This window comes from Drosophila nasuta, chromosome 3 (assembly GCF_023558535.2).
Source record: "Drosophila nasuta strain 15112-1781.00 chromosome 3, ASM2355853v1, whole genome shotgun sequence".
Taxonomy (NCBI): Eukaryota; Metazoa; Arthropoda; class Insecta; order Diptera; family Drosophilidae; genus Drosophila; species Drosophila nasuta.
Window position 1 is genome coordinate 39,606,748 of NC_083457.1, and position 21,968 is coordinate 39,628,715.

The window sequence follows — 21,968 nt, forward strand, 5'->3', positions numbered from 1 at the left end:
CCGCAGAGACAAACTTTCGATTTCAGTTCGTTAACGTGCAAAGTGAACACGTTTCTCGACAATGCTTCGGAGTTTTTTTCCTGGATTTACCACACACACATTCACAGCGTTTGCCGGTTGCAATTTGATTTTGTTTTTTGTTCTTTATTTTTTTCAGATTCTGCTGCTTTTTTGGTTGGCCTGCGGCTTCCATATTCATTTGGTTTCGGGGCTGCAAATTGCGCACGAAACATGCGAGTGTGCGAGTGCAGAAAACCAATTTGTAATAAAGACTACGAATGAGAAGGACATAAAAGTGGAACATGCTGCATGCTGAGGATTATGTGGCATTCGAAAGATGTTGACACATCACGCAGCAGCGTGGCAAGAACCAGACCACAACCAGAATCCGAGTCCGAGTCCGAGTCCATCGTCAGACTGTGAGGCATTTGAATGTTTTCAATTAACTTTATGTAGATAAATAGCAACAACTAGCAGCAGCGCTTTAAAAAGAAATGGCTGTGGAAAAGTCAGAGGGTAGAAATAAAATGAAACATTGCATAACAGTAAATTACAGAGGCAGCGTGTAACGCGGAAATTGCATTATCAGCGTCAAAAGGAGCTGAAACAGTAGCTGGAGCAGGAGCAGGAGCAGGAGCTGAAGCTGGGAGCCGGCGGCGCTTTGGCACTTCCTGCGCGTCGAGACAATGACAACGAGAGTGGCAATGGGAAAATGTGAAAATGGGGGTATGAGTTGTGATAGTGATAGTAAAGTTTTTGCAACAGCTACGCGCATAATTACAGCCAAAGGCGCCAGCAGCGAAAGAGAGAAGAGTTGGCCAAGACTGATGAGCAGTTTATGACTTGACGCTTTTGCGCTGCATTTAATATATTTTGTTGGATGACACTGGCAGCAGCAGCAACATTTGTAAATAGCAGTTAATAACTAAGTGGATTATGCGTCTTTATTTGTAGCGAGTTGATGCTGCGTTCTCTACTGAACATTTATATGAAATTTTAATGAATTGTTAAAGCCAAGACACACATTAGCCACGCAAGCACACACATGAGTCGCAATCAAACAACAGCATTATCAGAGAACATTCTCTTCTCCCTCCACACTCCACTCTTCACTCGATAACTTTCAATTCCAATAAAGTTGAGTGCCTTTCTCCCCAAATGGAAATTTTACGCAAACCCATGAAAAGTGGCCCTTTAAAATCACTTTATTATGCATGCGTGCCAATGGCTGTGTGGACACATTTGTTACCAAACGATAATTTATAAGAAAATTCTCCATTCTCCTCTCTCTCACTCTTTCTCTGCATCGATGCGATACTCTCGATGCTGTCTTTTGGCGATAAAAAGGCAGCAGACGAGTGCGACACGCGCTTTAATCATGAAAATTCATATTGAGTGGCTGCTCTTCGGCTGCTCCCCATAACGATATCAACGAGCAGTGCTCTTATATAATAAGTTTACTCCATGCATACATCCATATATTATATAAAAGTAGCATAAACGTATGCAGCACTTCCTTGCAGCCTTGCCATTGAATTGAAACTTTAACAAATATTTGCAAGGCCTCCTTCGACTGCTGTCCACAAGTTTTCTTTTCGACATCTAAATATATATATATTTATATCTATATCTTTGTATGTTAGAGGGCCAACAAGTGCTCTTTTTGGTTCCCATTCCTCATCTAGTAGTACTTATTGTTGCTGCCCCTTCTTTTTTGTTCCCTCCACCCCTCAAATGACACCACAAACGTTGTCGTCGCACACAAAACAGCTGCACAATTTCCGTTGAAAACTTTGCGCTCAAAGTTTTTGTGTGCGACTTTCGACTGTGTCACAATGGCGACAACAAACCGAGCGCGTATGCTCTAATAAGTAGTCAGTATTTTTCTCTAAATTTCATTGTAATATGTAGTACATGAATTAAATAGATTCGAATATTTAACATGCTTTCCACGTACATACATATATACGTAATTGCAGAAAATTTTAGAAATTTGGAAATATTTTTTTTAAATAAAAACTTACAAAAATTATTACCACGACAATATACAATATTATATCTTAAGGTATTTGGTTCGAAAATATGAGATCACATATTTTATTGTTTATTTGTCAATGTACCAACACGAGTTTAGCTTTTAACGAAATTGTGTTTTTGAGTTTAATTTCCACAGACCAAAAAAAAAATAGTTTAAAATGTTTAGGAATGTATATACTATGTTAGGCAGAACATTCAATTCAATATTATTCATAATATACACTACCTCAATCGTCTATTAACATATCAAGTAAAATGTACTTTTTTTTAGAATATTCAATACTATTTATAAAAGATGCCACCTTAAACAGAATTAAAATTTCTTTAGCGTACTAAACTTAATGAGAAAACAATAATGCCCGCGCTTTTGTGTTGCTCTAGTTATAGCAAGTTGGAAGTTTCCGCCGCATGCATTTCAATTGCGTCGACATTTACATGCCAAGTCATTGGCCAAAAGCAGACATAACACCCCTCTGCAACCCCGCAGCTGTCAAGCATTCTTTGCCCTGTTCCCCACTCTACACCCAGTCGAACCGCCTGGACCGCTGTTCGGGGTCCAGCTCAGTGTCTTACATCTCTTTGACTCTAATAGATTTTAATCAGCCCCAGGACATGAGTCAGGATGGCGACGACATGCTGTTCGGCTGTTCTGCTCTGTTTTGGGCAAAGCTATCGCCGCCTTCCAAAAACAGCTGCTGTGCCTTGTGCGCTTTGGCGACAATTGAAATTTCTTTGCCATTCAGTTTTGGCCAGCTGATGAAAATCGCCCACGGCGCTGAGCTTTAATTAAGCAATTGTAAAAGTAGAAAGAGAAAATTATTCATATACTTACATATCTGTTAGTAATGCGAGTATCTAGCATGCTTGAATGCTTTTCCACTCAAGGTGTGCAGCACACTCGGTGAGTGTAATTTTTTCCACGCAATTTACCAGCAACACCTTGGGGGCAGCCTCAGCGCCTAATGAGCCACTCAGCGGAAAAGTCCTCCCACACACACACACTCACACATTTTACACTCCTTTACCGTGGAAAAGCTGTTGCATTTTTCAGCACTTTGACACGTTTCCATATAAGTAGAAAGTACACTCGTTTGTTTTTTTCTGCGCTGTGCTGTATTTTTTATTTGCGTAATTGGCTGAGTGCTGATGGCGTTGGCGTTGGCGTTGGCGTTGAAGAGATGGCATTGGAGATGGCTGAGTGATGTGGACGGTTTTGAGGGGGGCCGGAGTTTATGGCCAGCAAAAGTGCTGCAGATATTTAATGGCCTTATCGGTATATCCGTAACCGCATTCACATCCGTTTCTGGCTATAAAATGACCCGCATAAATGGAGCCCAGCATTACACATTTAATTTGCACCATTTTCTCCTCCGCCACTCTTGGTGTGGCAAAGTGTGAAATATCAGCTTCATGGACAGCTGGGCCAATAAAAGTGTCAAATGAAATGCGTATAATGAACATCGGAGAGCTCAGAGAGCAAGGGACTTCGTCGCTTCGTTTGTGCGTCGTCCAATTGAATGTCAATGTCGCATCCGCACTTGGTTTGACTTTTGACCGCCTCGACACTTTGCAGTTCGCAGTTCGCAGTCGCCGAAAGTGTTTTAAAATGCAAAGTGCCATTATTTGTGTGCATCGTTAAATTTCATTTAAAGCAGACACAGTCATTGACCCCCAGCTCTCTTCACAGTCACAACTTTTCGTTTATCTTGTCATCGTCATCTTTATTGGTTTCCATTGCTATGGCTGTTGTTGTGTTGTCATCCTGCGGGTGTTTTGTATGTCCATAATTCCGCATGTAATTTGATTGCCCACACAAACTCACACATTTCAGCTATCTGCAATGCCAAATCGAATGTCTCATCAGCCTTCGCAGTTGGCCAATCGTGTAGTTAAGCTCGATTTAAATGATATACAAACTTCAATAAGGATTACAGCTGTTAATCGACTGTTACAGAAAATATCCTTTGCACTATTAACTTAAAATTTAAACGCCACAAACTTCAATTTATACGATATCATCTTGTTTCTCCGATAACTTCAAAGAGAATGGAGTGGCAGTCATCAAGCAAAAGCCCTGTAGAATGAATAAATCAAATACAAAAATAAAATAAAGAGTTGTTTACTTTATATCTAATTTTGGCTTTTTATTTTAATCTTTTATATTTTATTACTTACAGCCAGGACTACGTCCAATTGATACCAAAAAAGTGATGATAATATCAGTTTCCTTTTTATCAAAATTCTGTATGGCTTTAGAAACTGTGATCTTAACAACAAAGAAGCAAACCAAAGCGCATATATACTAAAGAGAATAAATCAATATTGTTAATACATAAGTGAAATATACGTAATAATAAAAATACATAATATTTTTAATACTTATTTGGTTTCTTTATTTGTAATACTTACCAGATAAATATTTTTTTAAAATACGACGTATCACGCCATAGAGTCCTAAGAATATTGCTACGTTCATAAGCAAATCAAAGGCTAGCGTAAAGCATAAAATAATCTGAATTTTCTGATTATAATGATCAAGTTTATTGATCGATGCACAAATTCCTGTCATGACGCATATCTAAAAAGAGAATCAAATATAATATATTGCGAACATATAAGTGAACAACGCAAATACTCACTGCGAGAAGCGAAGAAAAAATGAAGGTTAGGAATCTGAGTACAGTGAAGCCCAAAAAGCACATTTTCCTTTGTTAAAAGTGTAAAAATTTGTGAAACTAAATCGTGTTACTACATTGACAAATAAATAATAAAATATCTGATCTCATATCAAATATAGTTTTGGGCTAGCTTCAACTAAAATTAAGTGAATACAAATAATACAAATTTAAAATATAAATGTGTTTTTTACCGCTCCCCATACGAATTTTATTGCTGGTTGTTGCTCATATGGTAAATAGTTTACAATTAAATTTTATATATTATTAAATAATATAACAATTTATCGATACTTAGGTATGCAATATTCTAGACTTAATTGCTGCCTTTGGACTAATTGCGAAAACTAGCGAAAATGTTAAAATTTTAATAAGTGTTTCTATAGGTTTGAACTTTTTTGTGTGCTTTGTTATTGCAGTTGGCATTATTGGCGCAGTTAGACGATATTTCCGCATTCTAATGATTGTAAGTCTGACATTGTTTATTAAAGAAAATCTGCAATACGAACATTCCTTCCACAGTATTTGGTGACACTTTTAAGTTTTGTGATTGGCAAGCTTCTAGTATATGGTTTGACAGAGAAGTATGCTAAGAAGCATCATAAATTGATAGTCACACAATATTTTCAATTGAATACCATAGTTGGTGTAAGTAATAAGATCTCTTCGGCTTGTTAGATTGTAATAGTCTAATTAATCCTTTTAGTTTATCACTTTTGTATTTGTCGCTTTTTATTATAAGCGCATGAAGGTTGCTGCTAATCAGGTTCAAAATTAAATGCTTAACTTAACTTCAAAACTTTAGAAATGAGTGGCTGCTGATAAAACAATATGTGAGTTGGGTTTAAGCCAGTTTAAATAAACTCGCAAATAAATGAAGTTTAAATCTCGTTATATTTATTCAAGTGAAATATAAATCTACTAAACTTTTATCATATTAACAAGAGCTCCAAACAAAAAAGAAACACATTATTTTCTCCAATATGTATTCTATTTCGGATCATTTTCTATTAGCATTATTATAAAAAAATAAAAATCATAGAAGTTATTAATAAAAAAAAATATTTTTTTGTCACTTCTTAAAGTAATTTATTGGTTTTAAATGCTTTACAATTATTTTCTACATACTTATTAATATCAATTTCTGGCTTCTCAGTACCTTTTACAGCGCTGTAATAAAATCCCAGAAAGCTCAATTCAATGAACTGTGTTTAATTAAAAATAAATATTAACAGAGAATTGTACACGAATTCAGAACTTACACAGAAGATGGCATCAATGGTATAGAATGGAGTCAGAATTTGCTTATATTCTTGCTGTTCCAGATGATCGACGATTACCGAAAGGAATAATTTGCCAAGAAAGTATATAACCAATGTGACCATAAACTGTAACAAAATTAAATTTGTATTAAGAAAAACGCAGTAATTTGTGGTACTAACTATACGTAGTATTTTGAGATTGGTGATAATTACTCCGTACATGCCAAGAGCAATAACAGACATGGTATATAAATTTAGCAATATTGATGTGATTAACAAAAAGCTAGCACCTTTTACAGCTCTTCGAAGATGCTCAATACCCACACCAGTTTCAACAATATTGCATCCCTAAAAAGAAAAAAATAATTTTAAAAACCAGATAATCATTTAATATTATTTAGATTTTCAGTTATGCGTGATGACGAAATAAACATATGTAAGTAAAATTAAAATAATTGTAATGTTTATTCAGAATTTTATTTATTCTTCACGATGGTCGTTTATAACAGGCTATAGGTGTGACCAGCCTTTATTACATTGCATGTGCCAAATAATAACCTGGTATTTTCAACAAGCACATTAAACTTACCATAAGGAAAACTGCTGAAATGAGCGAATTGATCTTGAGTGTTTTACAACCTAGAAAACACATTTTAATTGTATGTTGTTGTGGAAAGTTCTTGATATTTCTCTGAAATCTAGGAAATGGTTACTAAATCGAGATGGTTTGTTGTCTAATTGGTTTTCTAATTTGCACGACGACCCCAATAAAACATATAATCTTTAATGAAAACGCAAAGAATTAAACAAATGTCTTACATTAAGTAGATGAACTTACTGCCCATATAATTGTCAAGTGCAACCATAGAGCCAAGTTTCGATCTGAATCATCAATTAAAATCCAGTAGATGATTGCGATAATAGTCTTGGCAATGACAAATATGACCAAGAGAAATGCCAGCTGAATATCAACAAAATTTAAAAATACATTTCATAAAATGAACGTCCACAATTTAGTTTACCAAACGCAACTTTTGAGCATTATTAGTGAATAACACAAAGTATCCGTAAAAGGAGACGCATATCATCAAGAGAGTCGTTACGGCACTGGAAAATATCAAAAATGTCTTGTTAAATTTCTCATAAATTCCATGATCAAGATCTAGATAGATTTCGATTGCGCAGAAGTGCTAAAAGATGCCGATTATCAGGCGATTTATTATACATATATATATATATTCCGATTATTTCAACTTACGATAAGTAATGTCAACAAAATTGCATTGATAATTCGAAGTGTGCGCGTAGAAATCTTCCACATTACCGATGATTTTGCGAAATAAGTAAATGTGCGTCAGTTTGTGTGAAGTGTTAAATTCAATGACAAGTATTTCAAGTGAAACATAGTTATTTACAAGTGTTAACCCACAAGATGTTTAAGTGCCCAGGCCACATGTGCGATAGCAACAACAACAAGAAGAGCACATTGGAGGAAGAACTTGAATAGGGCCAAAAGCAATGACAACATTGTTGACAATTTCCAGTTGAACGCACAAAAGCCGAGCATCGTCTCCTTGTGGCCCACAGCTAGGATGCCATTGCCTGTCAGCTGTCCCCCCTTTCCCCTCTCTTCCCATCCTCTCTGTCCTGTTGCTGTTGCTTGTTGTCTGCCTTTTGCTTTGTGTCGTGGCCCAACTCTGTCTGCTAAAATAATCGCCACAATAATCTGTCAACGACAGCTGTTGATGTCATAAAAACCTTTTGAAGATGTGAAGATGTCGTTCTCGAGGCACACACACACAAACAGGAACAACAACAACAACCACAAGCTAATGATAATTTGCCACAATTTACACTCAAACCAGCCGCAGCCTCCAACCTCCTCCCCCATGTCATCCCTCTTCTAATGGCTGCGATAAAATCATTGATGAAGCCAAAAGCTAATTGAATGTTAATCGCTTGGCATTGACATTGCACGTGGCCAGATAAAATGCTACAAATGGCCAAAACTTGCCACACAGTCAGATAAGAACGCTAAAAGGTGAGTGGCAAATTTACATAGAATAATGATAAATCAACAGCAACAGCAAAAGCAAAAGCAGCTTCGCCTTTCTTTTATTTATCTGCACAACAAGGCACAAATAAAATGCAAACAGTCTTTAAATTAAAAATTAAATTTTAATCTAGAGTGTAGCCCACGGGCCGAAAACAATGATCCATATCAGTTAGTCGAGGTTTCTGCAGTAGCTATGTTAACCTTCCTTCCTCTTATTCTATACCTCTGTCTCTGCCATCCCCTTTCTGTCTGTTCATGACCCTGCCTTGACTTGGGGGCCTGCCCTTTGTCTGTCGCTATGACATATCGCGATGAAAGTCATCGTCTGAGGTCTTTTCCTTTTCTTTCTCCCATTTCTTTTCTACTTCTGCTTCAGTTCGTCTGGCTTTTGCATTCGCATTCATGTTAAAACATGCTTAAATTTGTTTAAATTTGTTTTTGATAGCGCGCTTTCAAATACAAATTCGTAGACAGCTAAAGTTTACTAATTTCTTATAAAATTTATTTGTATTGTTGCGCTCCATTAATTTGTTGTGCAGAGAATTGTCTACTATACATTTATTGGATTTTTAATATGGCGAAAGATTTTTTTAAATTAAATGGAAATTAGCAATTTATATCTGTTAATTAAAATGTTACTATATACTACATTTGTATATTCATTAGTAACAGTGTAATTTATATGTACTTGCTTTATAATTTTTATGTGATACAAACTTTTTGATAGGACAATTATGCTGAATACTAAAGACTGAACTTTCTCTCACTATACTTTTTACCCTAAAATTGTATTCTTAAAGTTCTACATTTCTTTATGTGTACCTAATGAATTTCAGCAAATAATTTTATTTATACTAAAGCTTTATATCACTTTATTAGTACATTTAAAAATCGGCTCTAAGCATGGAAAGTTACGTATGTACATATATTAATAAATAAATAATTACAATTCAAAGTTGTGCTTATATTCAAGCAAATATTATCTTTCTAATTACTTGTATTCAATTATTATTAATTAATAGGACAGAATCTCGCTGTGTGTGTTGTATATTACAAAAGAAAGAGAGTATAGTCTAATTTGGCTTATCCACTTAAACCGATTAATTTAAGGAAAATAACAAAATACTCGTATACAATTTTATACTGTAAAAAGTATCAAAACATAACACCAGAAGTAGTTACATTATTTAAAATTAATTTTTTGTTTTTATAGCATAGTTAGAAAATGTTCTATAAATTCTAACATTATATTCTGCACTTGCTGCTTCGCTACAAATCCATTTCATATCCATGTGTAATAACTGAAATGTAAATTGTGTAAATGCGTTTGAGCAAAATCCAGCCCAAGATCTGGAAACAGCGAAAACAGCAACACAGTGTGGACCAGAAATGTGACATTGCAATTGTAATAGTAGAAAATTTGCCGTTTTGTGGATATTTTTCAATTGCACACTTGAAACAGCGTCTGGGCATGACGTGGACAACATAAAATGCAGTCACAGCTGGCCGGGTCAGTTGCAGCAATGTTTTGGGGTTCGGCCCTTTTCGAGTTCGAGTTGCTGTGCGCAAAATGTCCAACAACACAACAAATACACAAAATGGCAATGGCAAAAGCCAAATAGCCAAATAGATAGCCACAGATGCATCAATTGTCTAATTGTTTGTCGAGACAGAGTCGTCATAATGTCCATCAAATTATTGCCTGGCCCCAGCTCGATTCTCAAGCCACAATATTGTGTGTGTCGGTCCTCCAACGTGTGTCCTGTTTGTTCTTGTCCTGAATGTCCTGAATGACGTCGTCGACGTCATCGTAGTCTGCTGTGGCGAATCCGAGTCGAAGTTTGCTGTCTGTCTGGTTGCTGCTGTTGCTGCTGGGAAAGACCCGTGGGATAGGTAAATTTGATTTATGACTTATTATGCGTCTTATGTCCTTTCATAATTTAATTATACCAGGACACGGCTCAACAGACACAACACAAAAGAGACAACAGCAACAACATCGCTTCACGAAGAATGCGAGTGTCGAATTTGGAAATGGGAATGTGGAAATGGGAAATGAGAAATGTTGCAGTTTTTGTTCCCCCCAGAAAATAATAAAGCATAATGCTCTCTGCTATTTAAATCATGTGCAAAATTCGCTTACGCAAATTGGATTGCAACAATTGTTTGCGCTCAGGCTGCATGCGCAAGCAGTTTCTGCTTTTTGTTCCGGCACACAAAAACAACCAAAGTTACGAGTCCGACAAATGCAATGCAAATGCAAATGTAATTAAACTGCACTTAGGACAACTCACTCTACAAGGTATTTTGTGTGCTTGGCATGCCAAATGAAATTGAAATAAATTATTGACTAATTGTCAAGGCAGACAAGACAAGACACGGCTGAGTATGGAAGTATGAGAGTGTGCACACATGGCGTATACGCAATCACAACTGCAGCTAATTTGACAAAGAAAAACGTGTGAGTGTTGCCCATGCTTCGTCTGCGTTTAATTTGATTGTTTATGTCTGCTTCAGCTGGGGAATTGATGCCAATCTCGTGATTGTATCTCAAGCAGGCCTCATCAATGTCACTTTTGATCAAGATTTCGCTTGGGTATGAGGCACTGATACCATTCAAAGTTTAAATAAAGTGTGCTTCACTCATTTTTAAACAGCTGCTCCATAAATGTCAGGTTTGAGTTGCTTATTCTATTTAATAACTATTTGCCATATTTCATCCTCTGCAAATCAATTGCAATTTAAACTAATTACAAATCAATTAGTGTCACAAATACAATTGTATTCTAGGCCTTGTCTTTTGTTGCCAATTCGACTTCAAGAGCAAGCCGAAGAGCGTTAACCCTTGAGTAAACAAGACAATTGTTAATAACAATTTGCCTTGAATAGACATAATTAATGTGAAGTACGTGTGCTTTTCATAGACTATTGAACTGTCGTCTGTCACTGATAAATCTATTGGTTGCCATTAGCAGGGCAAACAAACTGGCCCAAAAAGGAGAAATGTATTTTACTTGCATTGTTTTCGATGTTATATCAGCTGAAATCGCCGTTAATTATCGGACAATAATTATAACAAGTGCTAAAATATCTATATGTAACCGGGTCACAATTGTAAATTGAATGGCAATGAAGTTGATTTTTATACCAGCTACCCATAGGGTATTATAATTTTGTGCCTTCAGGAAACGTTTGTAACAGCAGAAGAAGGCATATCCGAACTTATAAAGAGTATATATAATTGATCAGCATCAACAGTTGAGACGATATAGCCATGTCCGTCTATCTGTTAGCTGTATGTCAGGCTGTACAATAATTTTTATATATTTTGCACTCTATTGTATATTTTGGATGTAGTTCCATATCAATATACCAATTATAGCCCTATTTTGCTCTTTATGGTATTTTTCGAATGTATTGCGGTATATTATTTGATAAATTTTAACTGTATCTCACAAATGTAGCTTTCTTGCTTGTTTGAAAGTAATACTATATCAATATACTAAATATAGTCCTTAGTATATCTTTAATATTTTTGCGGTATATTAATTTGGTATATTTGTTTTGCTGTTATTAAAAATGTGTAGCGGGTATTTCACAGTCGAGTTCTCTCGACTGTAGCTTTCTTACTTGTTATTTGCAATTTCGATTTCGATTTCAATTTCATAGATCAACAGCGGTCGCCTGAGGGCAGCTTAAATTACCTGTGCAAAAATATTAAATCCAATTAATGGCACATATAATAGGTGGACACGCCCCCGCCACGAGTTAAGCGCCCCGAAAAGCCGCCTAACAACCGCCGAAGGCCGTGGCCAACAAAAACCAACGATGACGTCGCGAAAAAACCGGATCGCTGATATAACCATTGAACATAACTTCTTTCTTTTTTGTTTGTTTGTCTTTTTTTTTTTTGGGAGCTTGAACAATTGCTCCGTTTATTGCTTGTTAGGCTGCGATTTTGCTTAGCCCGCCTAGAGATGATTGCGGCGAAAAATAAAAACGGAAGCCAAGTCAAGGTTTTTGTGTGAATTGTGAATTTTATTGTTGCTGTGAGCAAACAAACATTAACAAGAAAAGCTGTAACAATTGATCGCAATCGATGCTACTTAGAAGCCCCAGTGAGTGCCAAAGCCATCGAAGCTCATGTGAGACACGCTCTCAGCGGGCGAGTAGTGAACGGTCTGTGAGCTGCCGTAGCTGGACACGCCCAGAGCAGGTGCGTTGTGTGTGTAGGTGGTGGCAGCGGGTCCATGGTTCACATTGGTGGTGGCCAGCGGAGCAGCGTAAGCAACAGATGGAGCGGCATAGGTCTTGGCAATCACAGGAGCAGCAACAACTGGGGCGGGAGCAGCATACACAGTCTTGGCGACAACTGGAGCGGGAGCAGCGTAGACAGTCTTGGCCACGACTGGAGCTGGGGCGGCGTAGACAGTCTTGGCAACAACTGGAGCGGGAGCAGAGTAGTGAACAGCGGGAGCAGCATAGGAGACAGTCTTGGCCACAACTGGAGCAGCATAGGCAACAGTCTTGGCAACCACAGGAGCAGGAGCAGCGTAGACAGTCTTGGCTACAACTGGAGCTGGAGCAGCGTACACAGTCTTAGCCACAACTGGAGCTGGAGCAGCATACACGGTCTTTTCCACAATAGGCGTGGCCTGAGTGTAGAGAGGAGCAGCATGAGCGATAGCTGGCTGGTAGACGTTGTTCTGGATGCGAGTGTCCGACTTGCGCACGCTGGAGTAAGGCGTATCCACAGCCTTGGAGTAGCTGGACACAGTTCCGGCAAAGGAGCGCACCACATTCTGTTGGGTGGAGGCGATGGCATCCACGGCAGGATTAGCTACAGCCACATGGCTGGCAATGAGACCAGCGTTGGCATAAGCGACCAAAGCGCACAGAGAGATGAGGTAACGGAAAGCCATGACGATTGAAATCGAAATTGAAGCTGTGTTTGGCAGGCTGTGACTGAGCTGCGACTGTTGCTGTTTGGCTGGAAATGTTGCGGCTTTTATACGCAATTGACGCGTGCCAAACGGCATTTTGCGGTTATCGAAGCTACCCACAATGAGATGCGAATTTCGCTGAATGACTGACTCTGAATGGAGCTCTAGCCCTCTATCTGTCTGTCTGTCTATCTGTTTGTCTTTGTGATTGGGGCAAAACATTTGAAAGCCAATTTGCGCACATAAATTAAACGTGGTAATTAGGTTTAGAGAGCGAGTGTTGCTTTTGACCCACGTGTAAAATTAATAACAATTTGCCAAAAAACACACAACTGAAGTCAGTGACAGAAGAGAGGGGAATGTGGAAGTGTGGGTGTGACTGTCAGAGCGAGTGCAAGCATCCCAAGTTGGCAACACAATTCAATTTGAAGCAGCGGCAACTTTGGTAATTTCAATAAATATTCATCATGCGCCCCGTGAGCTAACAAAAACAGCATCAACAACTGCGGCAGGGGAAAAACTTGCACAAAAATCATAAACAATGGGGATGGGAGATGAGAATGCGAATGAGAAATACACCCCCCTGTAGAGAGAAGTTGACAAGTCCTTGAGCATATTTTTTTCTGTTCTTTTGGTGGAGGATGTTTCGTGCCACATTTGCTGCTTGAGTTGAACTCAATTTAATGGAAAAATACGCCGAGCAACAAAACAAAACACAAAGTTTTTGGAAAATTTATGAGCTGCTGATAGTATTCAAAATAATTCACTTTGCCGGCAGTTCGAAATACGAGAAATCGAATACGCGAATACACGCCCCGTCATTCATCGCATTCATCGCATTGAATTGAATTGAACCAGTTTTCTGAGTGCTTTTTCGAGGGCTTAGGCCTAAGTCTATCTGTCACATATTGCGACCGTGAAATGTTTGGCCAAATACTCTTTTTTTTTTTTTTGCGGGCTATTTAAGCCAAGCATTTGCCCCAGTTCAGCATCAGTAACCATTCCAGTTGCAGTTAACCAACAACCAAGCTTCATAGTCATGGCATTCAAGTACGTCCTTCTCTCGCTCTGCGCTCTCCTCAGCGCTGCCAACGCTGGTCTCCTGGCTCCTGCTACCTATGTGGCTTCACCAGTGGTTGCCAAGCTGGCTCAGCCACATTACGATGCCGTGGGCACCACTCAGCAGAATGTGGTGCGATCCTTCGGCGGCACTGTGTCCACCTACTCCAAAAACGTGGTCACTCCTTACTCCAGCGTCAGCAAGATCGATTCCCGCATCACCAACAACGTATACACACCCAAGACAGTCTACAGCGCTCCTGCCGCTGTGGTGACCAAGTCCGTCTATGCGGCTGCTGCACCAGCTCCAGTTGCCTATGCTGCTCCTGCTGTGCACTATGCTGCCCCAGCTCCAGTTGTTGCCAAGACCGTCTATGCTGCTCCTGCTCCAGTTGTGGCCAAGACTGTGTATGCTGCTCCTGCTCCAGTTGTCGCTGCTCCCGTGATTGCTAAGACCTATGCCGCCCCAGCTGTTTACTCTGCTCCAGTTGCTGCTCCCGTGATTGCTAAGACTTATGCTGCTCCTGCTGTCTACTCTGCTCCAGTTGCTGCTCCAGCTGCCTTCGTCAAGTTCTCGCCCGCTATCGGCGCTGCTCACGTTAGCTTCGATGGATTCGGCTCTCACTGGGGATACTAAACAGCCAAGCTGTTCTCTTTCCCTTCGAACTTTGTTACAACTGTTGATTTTTTAGACGAGAAATAAAATAATCTTTTAGTTGAATATAATTTACGACTTTTTTACTTATGGGAGGTATTGCTAAATGAATAAAATATGATAACTGCTTATTTATTTTCTATTTAAATTAGTTTAACTATACTCATGAAGAAGCAAGTTCTTGAATGGAGTGAGAACTGCTTTATATTTGTTGAAAAAAAAATTGATTTTCTTTATTATTAAATTGCAGTCATGTCAATCAATAATATTTTTCCACTAAAGCACTTAAGAAACTGAATTTAAGTTGTCTAATATTTTTATGTGATAATTAAATCGTTTCGCATTTAATCAATTTCACAATTATAATCTGAGAACCTTAAGCATAAATGTTACTATAATATATATATATTAAAGAAATGTAAGTTTTCAATTGGTTTTAAAGCTCATGTCTCATCAATGAAAATATAAAAACGTTGACAGTGTTTATTTTAACGGATTTAAAGATTGATTTTAACTAAACATATATTTCTATAGGATGCGTGTTGTCCGGTTTATTAATTTGCATATTGAAAATCCAGATTATGTGCATTTTTCGCTTCAAAATATTGTAGTTTAATTTGCGTTTGAATTCATATTTCCAATCAATGAAATTTTAATATTAAGAGAAAAATAGGCAACAACGTTTCCTATAGACATTTTCCGATCTTTATTAACTGGACGTTTCTATAAACGTCTATTATAAATTTAAAATGGAAAATCTAAAATATTCTTTAAGATCACATCAGTAATCAATTAAATTATGATATTCCTTGCATATTTGCTATAAAACTATCTAAGCTGCTATCGCAATCTAATTCCAATCATATTTCATAGCAAATTCATATGCTCAGTTGCAGCTGACCAGAAACACTTTAGCTCTACTTATGGGAATCGCCTAATCCCCCGAAAACTGTTGTTCCTCGCATTTGTCTGCCGTTTAATGGGGCGTATGTGTGCCATAATTTTATGCCTCGCACCCAAGTTCATGCTCATCAGTCGTCGTTACTTACTTTATTCTACTTTAGTCCATTTTTTGTTGTTGTTGCTGTTGTTGTTGTTGAGCAGGGGAGTAAAACACAAAAAAAAGGGTGCAAATATTTAGTGCAAAACTTTTTGTTTGTCTTTGTTGGGGCGCAAAAAATTGTTGGCCAAAGTTTAATGAGCCACATGACCCCTTTTGGTTAGCAGTTTTTCACTTGCCCGTTGCCTTTGCCTTTGGTCCGCTATAAACTCGGCAGCTTCGCTTGACCAAAGTGTTGTTGTTATTGTTATGGTTATGGCTCGGTGGCGAAAAAGTTAGCCCAAATCGTTTGGGGAGATCAGCAGCTCCGCCTCTGGCTTCGTCTCTGTCTCCGTCTCCGATTTCGACTCCAACTCAGATAAGGGCGTAAAAAAGCATTAACTGCGATTGAGAGCGAGGAGAGGAAGAACGTTTGGACTGGCAAACTATTTAGCCATAAAGTTGGTCGTTCTGTTCGAGCATTTTGTATGCATATTTTATGCATTTCAAAATGCTGGAAAATTGTTTTTCACGACATGCCAAAATTTAATGTCGACAACAATAAAATTTATGTACACAAATAAAAAACGAAATTGTCCAAAGGCGAAACACATCGAGATTGTCCTTGAGCCATGGGTGGCGTGTGCGGCGTGTGGCATGTGGCATGCGGCTTATACCTTGCTGCTCGATTGCATCTGGAGTGGGCGAGAGAATGAGAGCTCAACTTCAATGTTCGATGTTCCGTGTCTGACTGCTTTATCCTTGGCTATCCTTTGTTGATTTCTTTATTGGCTCATGCATATGCATAGTGGACATTCGATGCTTTTGGCATCCTTTTTGGCCAGACACAACTGAAGACAAGACATAAGATAGACACTCGAGTGTTTATCGTTATTGATTGCAGCTTGTGAAATATGAGAAGTGTAAGTCTTCCTTTGCCAATGCCAATTTCTTTATCCAATTTGTCTTGCATCACAAACACAAATGCAAATCCAAATGCAAATGCAAATGTAAATACAATTGCGATTTGTGTACAACTAGAGAACAATGCGCGATTTCCACACGCTGTGCAAGTTACGCTTTGGCGCCTTAATTTTCTTCAGATGCAGATAAAACATTATCAAGAAAACCAGCAAAATCAGCTGCAAAAGGAAAATAATGTTACAGTGGAGCGATTTAAACTGAAAATACTGTCAATACTTATGTTTATTTTAAAAGAAATTTAGAATATAGAAGAGGATTTTTATAAGTTATAGCATTCAGCAACATTTCAATAAATACTATATATTTAAAAAATATAGCATGAAAAAAATTCTTAAAAAAAATGAAATGCAAAGAAACAAAAGGTATTCTGAGTTCAGTCAAAATATTTACCCAAAAGTCAATGCAAATATCAAAGCCAAATTTACGATACTCTAGAACAGAAAACTAAATGAAAAAGACCAATTAGTAAACATCTGCAAAACAAAGTGAAAATTTTAGAATTGTTTTCTTCCAAGTAAAGTATCACAAACAAATTCCAATTTTTAAACAATTTGAAAATTTTCAATTTGATAAAATATTTAGCTACAACACAACAGACTATTCTATATTACAATATAACTATATTACTATATTACATTACTATCACTTCATCTGTTGAAGCTGCTAATAAAGAATATGGTAATATAGTAAGTAATATAAACTCCTTTATGTATTCATAGATAATATACCAACATACTAATATTCTAACTGCTGGTAGCATTTTGAATTGGCTCTGAGTTTGAACTACCTTAATGGGTTACCGATATAAAAAGTCGTATGAAAAGTCATTATATTATATCTACCTGAAACAGACTCGTGAGGAACTCGTACCGCAGTATAGCAGAATTTCCATTCTCTTTGTTAAGGCAGCCGTTGTAGTGAAGATCTTTAGTCAAATTGCTGTGATTGTCGAAGCAGCTGCTCGGCAATTGGCCAGTTGAGAGCAGATAATCGTCAGGTCCAAGCACACCACAACAACCAAACTGCAGTTTAAATTTGCCAATCAACATGAATTCAATATAATTTGTGATCTTGAGCTACTTACCCAATCTTCGAAGTGTGCAAGACTTTGATGTTCTTGCCACCTGAAGTGAACATCATGCGCAATGGGATAACGTTGAGTCAGCACCAAGATGAGCAACATTTGCAGCCAGCCGGCGAGGAAAAATAACATGATGAACTGCAATAATTTCTTATATCACTTACATCGAAGATGAATATGGTTTACTCACCACACGCAGTTCACGTATCTTTTGGGTGAGTACCAAATAAACTCCAATCACAAGCATGAACTGCATTAAAATTGCCACTGTCAGCACCAAAGATTCATATGAGGTAAATTCACAAGCCGGGCATTCTGAATAATGAACGATCACTTGAACGTGGTAAACACAGTTGTATAAATTGGAAGCCTGTTGGAAGAACTATCGATGTAATACAGATATAGTTTATAAATTGTAATTACTCACGAAACAAACAAGGAACAATACAAGCAGTGCACATCGGAGCGCAATCAATTTGCTTTCGGATTCTTGGTGCTGCACTTCTTGCTCAGAATCACTCATCTTAGCAAATTTAGGTTTCCTAAATGAAAGGTAAGGTACAGCTTACTTATGAACTCAATATATTTGATTGTGACACAATCAACAACAAGTAAGAAAGCTACAGTCGAATGTGCTCGACTGTTAGATAGCCCATTGTAAATAAAAGCAAAACAGTGCGGTATTAATTTAAAAAACAAGTAAGAAAGCTACAGTCGAGTGCACTCGACTGTGAGATACCCGCTACCCATTTTGAATAAAAGAAATATATTTTGCGATAATTTTCTCAAAATATACCGAATATACTGCAAAAAATACTAAAAATATACCAAATAGTATATTTGGTATATTGATATAGTACCGCATTCAAAATATACCATAGACGGCACAATATACCAGATTGTCATCTAAAGCAACAACCCTAGTAAGTAGACGTGTTTGCCCATACAAAAGTATTTCTTTAATAACTTCGACAATTTTCATCTGATCGCAACCAAATTTTCAGGAATCATAACTACTATAGTTATTATTATATATACCAACTCTAACTTTAAAATTACGCTTGTTATTCGATTTTTTTGATTTTCGGGGGCGGAAGTGGGCGTGGCAAAAATTTGAAACAAACTTCATCTGCGTGCAAACATAACAAATGCTGTCGAAAAAATTATAACTCTATCTCTTATAGTCTCTGAGATCTAGGTGTTCATACGGACGGACGGACAGACACACAGACACACAGACGGACAGACGGACATGGCTAGATCGTCTCGGCTGTTAACGCTGATCAAGAATATATATACTTTATAGGGTCGGAGATGCCTCCTTCTACCTGTTACATACATTTCCTGCCGGCACAAAGTTATAATACCCTTCTACCCTATGGGTAGCGGGTATAATTAACCAACTTAATATACCTCAGAAGTACTAAAAAATATATACATATATACCAACGGCTATTTTTGGTATATTGAAAATATACCACACAAAATATACCAGATTGTCAGCCAAAGCAACTAGTTAGTTGGCTTTTTGCCAACACATTTTTAATAAAAATTTAATAACACAACAATAAAGAATTGATTAAGAATTATAATAATAGTAAATTTTGTAGAATTTTGAACTTGATTTAAGAACTCTTCTTCTTGCTTCAATATTTCAAACATCTTGATTCATTCTTGTTTTTATCATGGACTTTATCAGTTTAATTTCTGTGCAATTAAATGTATTATAAATATTAATTAATGCCAAGCACAAAATGTAAATTTGCTTAGGCAATATCTAACAACATATGTATATGAACAAAATTTTGAATCAGAATTTACATCCAGCTGGACAACTGCCACAGCTATGTTATGCTAGTATCTCTTTTATGGCAAGAACTGTGATTAAAATAAGTGTCGAGATTAAAGCAATTTCTGGAATTTTGCATAGATTTGCAGCTAGTGCTTGGGGTTGACTCTTGGCCAGTTCAACGCGTTGAGTTACACACACTCACTTATACACACGAGAGGAGAGTCTATGGAATTTTTTAATCAAACAGTTGCCATTAATTACTGCAAAATTCTGGCAGCCACATAACAGACATTTTTTCGACGGGAGTCGCAATGAATGAAACCCCGAAGATGGCAACGAACAAAAAGGAGAGAAATAAAGCGCCAAGCTGGGGCAAGCTGAGGCAAGCTAAAGCAAGGCGTGGCCAATGCTCATGTGCGGCAACAACAAAAAGAATGCCACGGGGCAACCGCAGTTCAGCCAGCGAGCACTCACTGCATAGAATAGGATATCCAGGATAGGGAACCACTGAAATTCAGTAAGCAGAGAGGAAGGCAGCCAGCATTCAGCACAACTAAAAATCAAATTAGGTGCAAACGATCTGCCGTCAGCGGCTGCGTTGGGAGGGGGAGTGGGCGTGGTCTGGTCCAATGTAATGAATAATTTATAATGCAAAACGGTGATGTTTAGCCTTCGCTCTTAGTTGAAATTAAAATTTTGTGGCTTTCTTTTCATGCTGCGTGCGGCTTAAAGATTTGCCCCTTGCTCTTTTTTTCTTCGTTTTTGTTTTCGCTGCATGCAAACTTGCTTGTTTGAGAAAAGAAAGACGGAAGGCGGCTGATAAATGTGCGTGTGCTGGTGTCAAGTGCACGCTCGTGAATTCAATTTGATATACAAACTGATTTATCGATGCAGAGAGCGTTGTTGAACTGGAGTCAACTGAAACACAAAACCCGCCCACCCGAAACTGCCACACGCCATTCATAAGTCAGTCAGACTCGAGGTAGTGTCTGCTTTGGAGACGATAAAAAATTACATACACTTGTAACTGTTGCTGGCTGTTGGCTGCTGGCTGCTGCACAGCCCCTTAACAAGGTTAATTTGTTGTGCGATCGCATAGAGCGCACTGTCATTTATCTTCGCTGTCAGCGGCAAAGGCAAGTCTATGAACGCAACTTGGAAGCAAGAACAAGACTCTAATTTGAATTTAACAAGCTCCGCATCGAGAGCGAATGCGTGTCCTCAGTCAGTCATTCAGTCACTCAGTCAACCAAACAGACAGACGGACAGACAGACAACGAGGAAGGCAGTGAGTATGCCCTCAGAAAGTCAGCGAGTTTATCACAGCGCTTTGAAAATTAAAAAATTTATTGCCAGACGAGGTGTCAATCATCGCCAGGCATCGCAATAAAAAGTAATATGGAACAGTGCAACAATAAAAAAAGCAAAAATTGATTCAAAAAGCAGCTGATGGAATGCTGAATACACTTTAGTGGAAATATAGAATATTTTTATAAAAATATTTTGCTTAAATTCGTTTTATTTATTTTTTTTTAATTATCTATTAATAGTCATGAGTTTTTCATTATGTAAATATAGCATTTTTCTTTCAATAAAACGCAGTTCTTGTTAAATTAGTGTTAGAAAACAAACACAGAAAAATATACGTTATAAAGTAGACACAGTTTTGAATTTAGGAACTTTTGAATCAATCGTAAACGAAATTATTAATTGATAAAACATAGAAACTTTAATATACTTTTTTCATTTGGTGAATTTAGCATTATTCTAGAATTATTCTCTTGATTTTTAAATTTATCGATTGAATTTAATTTGGACTTTGTTTCTTTACAATTGAATATTATATCTCGGCTATACATAACGGTTTTTAGTGTATAAATTAAAACAATAAATTCACAAATAGTTTGACATTTAAGAGTAAATTTAAATTCCCAAATTTCCATTTCCTTCCAATTAAAAATCTCTCACCAAGCCAGTGACAAATCTGCTCACGAACTCAGCTCACCCGTTGTTTAGCAATAAACGCGCTTGGCGCTAGCACCAACCCAAAAAAAGGAAGCATGAAGGAAGAAGCGGCAATCCAGTCCCACAGGACTCGAAGCACACAACACTTCATCATCAATTTGTAGTCCGTGCAATGTTTCAATTTCACTTGTTGGCTTCGATTGTCGCCTGTCGCTTGTTTGGGGTTTGAGTTCGGGAATTGAAAGCGACACTTTTATGGCTTTCTGATTTGTGCAATGCATCCTCTATGGTCTAGTTTTTGTTGGTTTCTTTTTATCTTTTCTTTTGTTTTGTAATGTTCGTTTGTTGGCAATCTAATTGCGAAATTCTTGGCGTAAACTGTGTAAAGTCTCATAAAGTTGATGCGGAATTGAGTTTGCA

The 21,968-nt window shown here is 37.6% G+C and overlaps 5 protein-coding genes and 1 long non-coding RNA gene across 11 annotated transcripts; 2 read left to right on the top strand and 4 right to left on the bottom strand.

The window, feature by feature from the left end:
* Positions 1 to 2,257: 2,257 nt before the first annotated feature.
* LOC132789482 (uncharacterized) lies at positions 2,258 to 4,769 on the bottom strand. 3 transcript variants are annotated; one of them, XR_009632702.1, is made up of 5 exons: positions 4,677 to 4,769; positions 4,447 to 4,615; positions 4,213 to 4,339; positions 2,870 to 4,111; positions 2,258 to 2,812 (listed from the first exon to the last, which is right to left on the bottom strand). It is a non-coding gene; the product is annotated as an uncharacterized LOC132789482 (long non-coding RNA). The 3 variants fall into 3 exon arrangements; XR_009632703.1 differs by having other exon boundaries at positions 2,259 to 2,790; XR_009632701.1 differs by having other exon boundaries at positions 2,260 to 2,817.
* Positions 4,770 to 4,868: 99 nt separating this feature from the next.
* On the top strand, positions 4,869 to 5,593 carry LOC132789481 (uncharacterized). Its single transcript, XM_060797532.1, has 4 exons — positions 4,869 to 4,947; positions 5,011 to 5,178; positions 5,235 to 5,360; positions 5,419 to 5,593. The coding sequence occupies exons 1-4, from the start codon at positions 4,894 to 4,896 to the stop codon at positions 5,488 to 5,490; spliced, it is 420 nt and encodes a 139-aa protein (XP_060653515.1). The 5' UTR covers positions 4,869 to 4,893; the 3' UTR covers positions 5,491 to 5,593.
* A 193-nt stretch (positions 5,594 to 5,786) lies between these two features.
* On the bottom strand, positions 5,787 to 7,372 carry LOC132789480 (uncharacterized). Of its 3 annotated transcripts, none has more exons than XM_060797530.1 (7): positions 7,233 to 7,372; positions 6,997 to 7,081; positions 6,813 to 6,935; positions 6,564 to 6,755; positions 6,155 to 6,322; positions 5,975 to 6,100; positions 5,787 to 5,917 (listed from the first exon to the last, which is right to left on the bottom strand). In XM_060797530.1, the coding sequence occupies exons 4-7, from the start codon at positions 6,624 to 6,626 to the stop codon at positions 5,792 to 5,794; spliced, it is 483 nt and encodes a 160-aa protein (XP_060653513.1). In that variant the 5' UTR covers positions 6,627 to 6,755; positions 6,813 to 6,935; positions 6,997 to 7,081; positions 7,233 to 7,372; the 3' UTR covers positions 5,787 to 5,791. The 3 variants fall into 3 exon arrangements, with proteins under 3 accessions (XP_060653513.1, XP_060653514.1, XP_060653511.1); XM_060797531.1 differs by having other exon boundaries at positions 5,787 to 5,882; positions 6,997 to 7,164; XM_060797528.1 differs by having other exon boundaries at positions 6,997 to 7,164.
* Positions 7,373 to 12,136: 4,764 nt separating this feature from the next.
* Positions 12,137 to 12,952, bottom strand: LOC132789478 (cuticle protein 16.5). 2 transcript variants are annotated; one of them, XM_060797526.1, is made up of 2 exons: positions 12,306 to 12,952; positions 12,137 to 12,218 (listed from the first exon to the last, which is right to left on the bottom strand). In XM_060797526.1, the coding sequence occupies exons 1-2, from the start codon at positions 12,950 to 12,952 to the stop codon at positions 12,137 to 12,139; spliced, it is 729 nt and encodes a 242-aa protein (XP_060653509.1). The 2 variants fall into 2 exon arrangements, with proteins under 2 accessions (XP_060653509.1, XP_060653508.1); XM_060797525.1 differs by having other exon boundaries at positions 12,137 to 12,952.
* Positions 12,953 to 14,012: 1,060 nt separating this feature from the next.
* LOC132789479 (cuticle protein 76) lies at positions 14,013 to 14,723 on the top strand. The gene has a single exon (XM_060797527.1). It carries the CDS (start codon positions 14,013 to 14,015, stop codon positions 14,667 to 14,669), a length of 657 nt encoding a protein of 218 aa, XP_060653510.1. The 3' UTR covers positions 14,670 to 14,723.
* A 1,049-nt stretch (positions 14,724 to 15,772) lies between these two features.
* LOC132789483 (uncharacterized) lies at positions 15,773 to 18,357 on the bottom strand. The gene is made up of 5 exons (XM_060797534.1): positions 18,219 to 18,357; positions 17,982 to 18,161; positions 17,795 to 17,929; positions 17,553 to 17,732; positions 15,773 to 16,868 (listed from the first exon to the last, which is right to left on the bottom strand). Exons 1-5 carry the CDS (start codon positions 18,312 to 18,314, stop codon positions 16,764 to 16,766), a joined length of 696 nt encoding a protein of 231 aa, XP_060653517.1. The 5' UTR covers positions 18,315 to 18,357; the 3' UTR covers positions 15,773 to 16,763.
* Between the last annotated feature and the right edge of the window lie 3,611 nt (positions 18,358 to 21,968).

Bases quoted from the DNA above. Each gene is read 5' to 3' on its own strand.
- LOC132789481 (XM_060797532.1), top strand. From the start codon at position 4,894: ATGTGTTTTTTACCGCTCCCCATACGAATTTTATTGCTGGTTGTTGCT. The intron at 5,179-5,234 runs GTAAGTCTGACA...TTCCTTCCACAG, and splicing joins ATTTCCGCATTCTAATGATT to TATTTGGTGACACTTTTAAG. The intron at 5,361-5,418 runs GTAAGTAATAAG...TAATCCTTTTAG, and splicing joins AATTGAATACCATAGTTGGT to TTTATCACTTTTGTATTTGT.
- LOC132789480 (XM_060797530.1), bottom strand. From the start codon at position 6,626: ATGTGTTTTCTAGGTTGTAAAACACTCAAGATCAATTCGCTCATTTCA. The intron at 6,323-6,563 runs GTAAGTTTAATG...TTTTCTTTTTAG, and splicing joins TTTCAGCAGTTTTCCTTATG to GGATGCAATATTGTTGAAAC. The intron at 5,918-5,974 runs GTAAGTTCTGAA...AATTAAACACAG, and splicing joins CCATTGATGCCATCTTCTGT to TTCATTGAATTGAGCTTTCT.
- LOC132789478 (XM_060797525.1), bottom strand. From the start codon at position 12,952: ATGGCTTTCCGTTACCTCATCTCTCTGTGCGCTTTGGTCGCTTATGCC.
- LOC132789479 (XM_060797527.1), top strand. From the start codon at position 14,013: ATGGCATTCAAGTACGTCCTTCTCTCGCTCTGCGCTCTCCTCAGCGCT.
- LOC132789483 (XM_060797534.1), bottom strand. From the start codon at position 18,314: ATGAGTGATTCTGAGCAAGAAGTGCAGCACCAAGAATCCGAAAGCAAA. The intron at 17,930-17,981 runs GTGAGTAAACCA...AAATTATTGCAG, and splicing joins AGATACGTGAACTGCGTGTG to TTCATCATGTTATTTTTCCT. The intron at 16,869-17,552 runs GTAGATATAATA...TTCCTTTTGCAG, and splicing joins TCCTCACGAGTCTGTTTCAG to CTGATTTTGCTGGTTTTCTT.